The following is a 7,500-nucleotide window of genomic DNA, read 5'->3' as shown; positions in this document are numbered from 1 at the left end:
AAAACTAATCAGGCAATGAAACAATGAAGGACACCTAGAACATGAAATGCTTATCAACAACATACATGTATCCAGCCAATGGTGATGAGATCTAGCTTGTCTTGGTAATCGAAGAGTTCCTCCTCCTGCTGGGTCGTGCAAGAGTCTGAAGTTCCACATTGCTTGGGCACTAATAAGTGTGTCACAACAAGCTGGTTCTGGGCCTGGAAAAAAATATTAGTAGGTAAAGAAGTTCTGATCTCTATAAAACTTGAATAGTGGCCAAAGAGAGGAATGGAAGCTCATTGCAATTCATAGCTCTGAAGAATAAAAATATGTATATATATATCTATCTTGTACTTACCAATCTGCCAGCTAATACCCCACACGTCTCAACATTCCGTAAAGTATTGGACTCTGCTAAAGCCATGAATTTCGACATTAATTCCTCTGGCACCACAACTCCTCGCAATCCTCCACTCTTTGTGCTAAGGAGGCTTGTGGGTTTACTACTACGATCCACTGTTGGGACACTGGAATAAAAGGTTTAAAGTGAGATGGATTCTAACTTTCTTTCCTAAAATACTACATTTTTTGTGCCATATCTAAAATAAGAATCAAGTATAGACCATTAACTTTAAGTTTTATATTGTTACTTTCTGTTCATCTTCACATGTTGAAATACTCTACTTGTAATAAAATATATATATTTGGCAAATCTAGTCTATACAGTAAAATGGTGTAATAAGGAACATGAAAATCTAACACCTGATAAAACACTTTCAAGTCTAGCAGTTTCTTTCTTTATCTCTGTTAAACTGAGAAATATTTCAGATGTATTTTGTAATTCCAAGGTATGTGTAGGTTTCCATTATATGTCAGCAGTAAATGACTACATAAATTATACAATTATCTACTATTCTGTTAATAATTCTTTCAGCATTTTCAATGGAAAAGTATATGAGGACATATGCATATTAGGGTGAACTGCATACAAATATGCATATATACTCTATACATACAGACTTATGTATATGTGGCTGAACTGTACAGGTGCATCACATGAGGAATGGAAAGGCAATGTTGGTCCTTTTCATCCTAGTCTCATGACCACCATTTTATTTTTTTTTTATTTATTTACATTAGGTAAGTATTACATCATCTGCACCAATTTTATAATTTTGAAGAAGTAGTAATAAAAATAAATGAATTAATTCACACTAAATAAGTGATCTGGCAAAAAATACTTCTAATATTTGGTAGCATTTGTGAGTGTAAACAGAGTGCTACTTACGCTGGAGCTACAGGTTTGAGATCTCTTGAAGGAACGGAAGGCAAAGATGATATGTTCGTCACTCTTTCATCCTGACCATAGTCGTCTATGTTAAGTTCAGATGTTGGGTAAGCTAAACATTCTACTGCATCATATCTGTTGCAAGAAAGCAAAATTTATTTGTTAGATAAAGTCATTATTCCAAAAACAATATTTGCACAAATATATGCAGTGTAGATTGTGGTACAAAGTTAATCTATACACCTTTCTATCAACTATCTATGTCTCTCTGTTGGTGTATCTCCATTTGTCCTTTTGTTGCTTTATCTTTGTGTTTCACTGTCTTTGTTAATAAAAAAATAAGCTACTAAAACTCACGCAGGTGGACTATCTCCCCAAGCTGATTTTGGGTGGTTGTGGTGGAAGGACTGAGTATCTCGTATCCTCTGCTCTTCTTCTGCTATCTCTTTCCTTCTCTGTTTCTCTTCTTCATGCTGCCTTCTTCTCCTCTCCTCCTCCTCCTTAGCGACACGCTGATCCTCCAGCTGCTTCTGCTTGATTCTTTCCTCCTGCAATTTCTGTTGTAGGGTTCTCATGTCTCAAAAGTCTCTTTCAGAATAGCAATAAATTATACAAGAATTAAGAAAAATATGTAATAACTGCAACTGGCTATGACACTAATTGACACAGACACATCCTTGTAAACTTTGCAATAATTTTGCCTTAAAGAGCAACTTGAAACATTTTCTTTTGATTTCTAATTTTTTCAACTTCAAAAATAATAAATCAAGTGTATTCATAATTGTTTTGCTTAATTCAAGCAGCTAAGTTAAGTGTATCATAGTTTCTTCAAGTGACCAGAGAACTTTTTTAAATTTGACATCCCCCTATTTCTTGATTACTGGACATATCAACTTGAGCAATACATTTTCTAATATGTAAATTGAAGCTCTATAAACACCAAAAATCTAAAAAGGCCTTGGACAAATATAAAAATTTGATGCCTTCTGCAACTGGACAATAGGCAAGGCCAAGGCAGTCATTTGGAAATAATTCCATTTATATACTCATAAAGCTTTGCCTTATATTCCTAAAGAGGAAGAGGTGGTCAAGATTATATTCTCATCAAAGAAAAGAACAAAGTAAAAAAAAATTACAGAAATTTGCTCACCTGCTCTTTCACTATAATACTGTATTCCCTCTGATATTTTTCTGTAAGACGAGCTTTAAGCTGCTCAGCCTTAGGCAAGATTTCCTGAGAAAAGAAAAATTTCTGGTCAACTATGTACTAAACCCTTGAATGGTCTTATACATTAATTTAAGATTTCCCCAGTGTGCTAAGGGATTTTACTTTCCTGAAATTCTATCTAATCAATGATTTCTGTGCCTGGTTCTTACAGACATTACTATCATCAATAATAAAAAAAATACAAACTTACCTTTAACTTTTTAGCATTATTGGTTTTATCAACTGATGAGTGACCAGAGAACTCAGGATGACTTACTATTTTTTCTAGGAATAATCTGAAAATCAAAATAGCACAATGTATACAAGAACTTGCTTAAAAATCTTCTAACCATCTATGGTTTATCCACACTCATGCTATCTTGTCCCCTTCTATATTAAGAAGGGTAGGATATAATAGTAAAATGGTCCATTTACTGACCTTTACACCCTTCACTTGCACATTGTAAGTCACAACACTGTTCACACTTTTGGCTGAGGTATATATCCTTAACCACATTACTGAAAGTGATAAGCCTTCTACAATGTTTCATTAGCTGCAATTATGCATCTGGGAAAGCAGGTACAGAATTGTCTTACACTGTAAATCTCTGTTTACTGAGTTTGATAAATCAACAATCAACTCTGCCATTATATTACTCTAAAAAGACAATACCATTTTGTCGTAAATCACATTAACATTCGTCCCGTGAAAGGAATACCTTATTAGCACATTTCTTCTTTCTTTCTTCCTTTCTTTTTTTCTTTTTTTCATTTCATTAAAAAAAGTTACAAGAAGATTTAAGGATTATTTATATACAGCCCTTCTTCAGTCCATATATAGCATAACCATATTACCGGTATATACAGGGGTTATCATTAGTCATTTATAAACATATCAATAAACTTGAAATAAAGTTAACACCAAAAAGTGTACCTCCTGGATCAAACTTACGTCATAAACTTCATGTATAATATAAAAGCATTTTCATAACTTCCTTCTTCCGTGTACACATTGGCCATTCTCACCATTTCTAGACCCGACCGGTAGTATCTGTAAAGAAAGACATATCTAACTTCTTTTATGTTTGAGATGATAAAAAGGAGAGGGAGGGAGGGAGGAAGGGAGGGAGGGAGGGAGGGAGGGAGGGAGGGAGGGAGGGAGGGAGAGAGGGAGGGAGGGAGGGAGGGAGGGAGGGAGGGAGGGAGGGAGGGAGGGAGGGAGAGAGGGAGGGAGGGAGGGAGGGAGGGAGGGAGGGAGGGAGGGAGAGAGGGAGAGAGGGAGGGAGGGAGAGAGGGAGAGAGGGAAGGAGAGGGGAGGGGGGGAGGGAGAGAGAAAGAGATATAAATAAACATACAAGTATAAGCAAGAGTGACTCAAAGCAAGTCACTCAGTTACACATCAGAGGAACAGCAAAAGGACTCACCTTCTCAGAGGTATATTTGGATCCACGACAATACATTCTCCCTGAGAGCATAGGAGTTTAATGCGAGCAGCTGGCTCCAGGTGCGATGATTCACGGTGCGACATTCTGCAAAATGGCATTAACAAACATCCATTACCAATGCTCATCCCAAGACTTATCTGTTTCGTCTTCCTCAGTCTCCCTTTAGTTTTGCTATTCTATATCTTTAGTCGTACCATATTTGAAGATTTATCAAATGTTTTCCTTGTATGAGGACTTGATAATTGTTTAAAAAATGTCTAGCAGATCTCTACAATTTCAAATAGTATCAAAAAACATTTAGTAAATTTAATGTTGATCCTGTATTTGTGAAATCTTCAAGAAAATTCTGCTTCACTGTTACTGTTCTACAGAGAAATCCATATTCTATAACTTACATAAATTTTCTCTGTGAAATAATTACAATTAGCCCCAAATGGGATATGTCACATGATGTGCATTTCACACTAAACAAAGACTAACAAACATCCCATATACATAATGGAGGTTTGAAGTCCATTGCCAGCACATGTAGCAAAAGAGGCCACAGCATTACTTGATGCACACATTCACAGGTTTTGATAAGTGACTTACTTTCTGCAAATTATATTTCATATCTAAAAGTACTGTTTCATGCATCTCTTATGACCATATCAAGTAATGCCTCTTTATCTCAACATGGTCATATTCTGAATAATTAAATAATCACTAATTATCAAAAATATACAAATCTCAGGCAGGATCACAGTCATCAGTACACTAGTATTAATGGACATACTGGTAATGAGGGTAAACTGTATGGCATCTCCCCACTCCCCATCCTAATACCTTCTTCTACAAGGGTGGACTATGGGATTATGGCCTTTCCAGGTTAATATCAAGAGATCACAACCTATTTTCTTCATTATTCTCTGCCTACACAGATTGTTTCATGTATCAGTCAATGTAGTTTTTCCTTTCTTTCAAATCTCACTCACCACCATGGATAGCATGAATATTATTATATCCTAATTAATATTTTCTACAATATTTTTGGTAATTTTTTAGTTACACACAGCCATCCAATCTTGTAATTAATATTCCTTCTTTCAATTATCAGTGGTGCAATATGCAAGAATCTCTTATTATCTTCCATTGCAAATTATATAAATGAAAGTATTGGAAATGTGTAAAAAGTGACTTTACTTCTCAGACTAAATCTCAGTTACTCTTGCCACAACTGTGAAATCAAAAAAACATGGCCGTTTGAACCAAAAACCTTTTCTTCGCCCCCAGATCCCCATTGAATCAATGTATTTTCCTATCAGGGTTCTGCCCCTGGACCCCCACACGAGTGCCGTGGACTTACTATCCGCGCAGCATATGTAGCGACCTATTTTCTTCATTTCTGATGTTATTTTCTGCCTATGCGGATTATTTCATGTATTAGCAAGTATTACTTGTAGCTCAACTTTTGTACAATCAACTTGCAAAGGTGGTGCCATAGATGAAAAGTGTCTTATTTTTAGCCAATATAGCTTCATTACAGACAAATTCTACCTTGTAGTATATGGCTGTGGGAAACTAAAACTATACCATATTTATATAGTATGCAATTCCTCCTCAAATAAATTCTTGGACCATCCTTTCGGAATTTTTGAAATAATCTGTAGTCAATGCTCATGACATTTTTTAAATGGTGCCATTTAAGATGCAATATATTCTGTATCAATTATCTTTCTTTACATTTTCACTTCCATCAAGCCTTCCTTTTAAGCAAACAAGAGTCCTTGCTTCCATTATAAAATACTTCATCTGTGTTTTCAGAACTTTCAACTAGCTAATAAAAAAAAAAAGGAAAATCCCTGGTAATATCTGGTGTATTAAAACCCTGCACCCTTATAAATCAAACAGATGTACAGACCACCTACCAAGCTGACCATAGGGATATTGCTTAAAAATAATAATAAAAAACGAAATAAAATACCCAAAGGTGGAGAACAGAAAAGGTGAAAGGGAAAATAACGGAATCCACAGAGGAAAAGGGATCGACCTATAACCTTTTCGCCGCCGCCCCCCTTTCCCTTCATTTCCTTCAAAACTACGCCGGCAACCTTTTAAGCAGCAATACTAACAAACAGTTTATATGATATTTTCCTCTATAAACTTACTTGGAGGAGATAACACAGTGACAGGAACTGCTAAGAAAGAGGAAGAGCGTCAATGCGTTCTCGAAGAGATTTGTTGACAAAATATCATCTGACTGTGACGTCATAGCAGTCAACTCATAGAAAACGGACACATGAGGGGGAGGGGGGGAGGGGGAAGGACGGAAGACAGAGAAGGCAGAAGGAAGAGGGAGAGAGGAAGAAATATGCAATACAGAAGTGGGCTTGTATATCTATCTATCTATCTATCTAGATACATACATATATGTATATGTATGTGTGTGTGTGTGTGTGTGTGTGTGTGTGTGTGTGTGTGTGTGTGTGTGTGTGTGTGTGTGTGCGTGCGTGCGTGCGTGCGTGCGTGCGTGCGTGCGTGCGTGCGTGCGTGCATGCGTGCGTGCGTGCGTGTGTGTGTGCGTGCGTGTCCGTGTCCGTGTGGACAAGGAAGAGGAAAAGGGAGAGGGAGCGGGAGACATGGAGACAGATAGAGACAGAGAGAATGCATGACTGTAGGGGAGGGAGAAAGATATAGAAAGAAAGGGTAACTGACGGAAGAATGAGGGAGTGAATGGTAAATGAGGGAGGGATTACACTGGATTGTCACTCACTGAGCAAGTAAGTGTGAGGTGAGGAGCTGCAAGAATGTCTCCCCAGTGGTAATACAAGCTAGCGAAGCCACCCAAGGCAAGAAATGGATGCAGTATATCAGTTCCACGTATTTCAAGATCACCTGGAAATAGAAAGATAAGTACCCAGGAAAAGCCTTGCCAAGTCAGATTATACTTGTGGTTCTTAACCTTTCAACTACTACGCCTCCCTTGCATCTGTAAAATTCCCTCCCAAATTTTAAAAGAAGATTATAAGTATGTTTTGTTAGTCTTTTTAATGAGTATGACTTATAACAAAGATAATTAGTGAAAGTACTATCTTTTTTTTTTCCAAGGGCTCTCGAACCCTTTGGACATACTCAAGCCCCCTTGTGAGGCGCGCCCCCCAGGTCAATAATCACTGGTCTGTGCCATCATCACTTGCAGGTAGGGAGTTTGTAAAGGTATATTTGGAGGCCCCGTCCCACTGTAAGACCCACTAGCAATGGTCCCATAATGAACTTCATTTCATATACAAATCTCGGTGAAACCGGTCGATTCCTCCTGGTAAAGATCGTATTTAGAATGTGTTTCATGAAATGTTAAATGTTAAATCTATTTTTGATGCAACAGTTCTACTGCATCTGCGTTTTTGTCAGAATTACGTCTTTGTCTATGAAACTGATAAGTAGCTCCTATTGTCAGGGAACGCATAACATCCTCCGTCTGCTTTCTCTCGCAGCATCTTCAAACAGCCTCTGGACAGCCTCATCGTCCTGGCCCGTGATGAATCGGAGCTACAGGGGCGTTATGCAGACTGGTGGGACTGCGGGAGGTTATCCCA

The 7,500-nt window shown here is 37.6% G+C and overlaps 1 protein-coding gene across 2 annotated transcripts in view; it reads right to left on the bottom strand.

The window, feature by feature from the left end:
• The window catches only part of LOC125027174 (STAM-binding protein-like), a 19,451-nt gene extending 13,271 nt beyond the window's left edge, over positions 1–6,180 (bottom strand). The window contains exons 1-9 of one of the 2 annotated variants that reach the window (XM_047616087.1): positions 6,073–6,180; positions 3,905–4,009; positions 3,433–3,531; positions 2,692–2,776; positions 2,424–2,507; positions 1,631–1,830; positions 1,274–1,408; positions 344–512; positions 66–203 (exon numbers count right to left, since the gene is read on the bottom strand). In XM_047616087.1, the coding sequence (XP_047472043.1) occupies positions 66–203; positions 344–512; positions 1,274–1,408; positions 1,631–1,830; positions 2,424–2,507; positions 2,692–2,776; positions 3,433–3,531; positions 3,905–4,009; positions 6,073–6,176 (1,119 nt within the window). In that variant the 5' untranslated portion in view covers positions 6,177–6,180. The remainder of the gene's footprint in view (positions 1–65; positions 204–343; positions 513–1,273; positions 1,409–1,630; positions 1,831–2,423; positions 2,508–2,691; positions 2,777–3,432; positions 3,532–3,904; positions 4,010–6,072) is intronic. The other variant, XM_047616096.1, reaches the window with a different exon arrangement.
• Between the last annotated feature and the right edge of the window lie 1,320 nt (positions 6,181–7,500).

The sequence above is a fragment of the Penaeus chinensis genome, chromosome 1 (genome assembly GCF_019202785.1).
Source record: "Penaeus chinensis breed Huanghai No. 1 chromosome 1, ASM1920278v2, whole genome shotgun sequence".
NCBI classification, from domain to species: Eukaryota; Metazoa; Arthropoda; class Malacostraca; order Decapoda; family Penaeidae; genus Penaeus; species Penaeus chinensis.
Note: the sequence above shows the minus strand (reverse complement) of the source record. Positions and strands in the feature narration are given on the sequence as shown.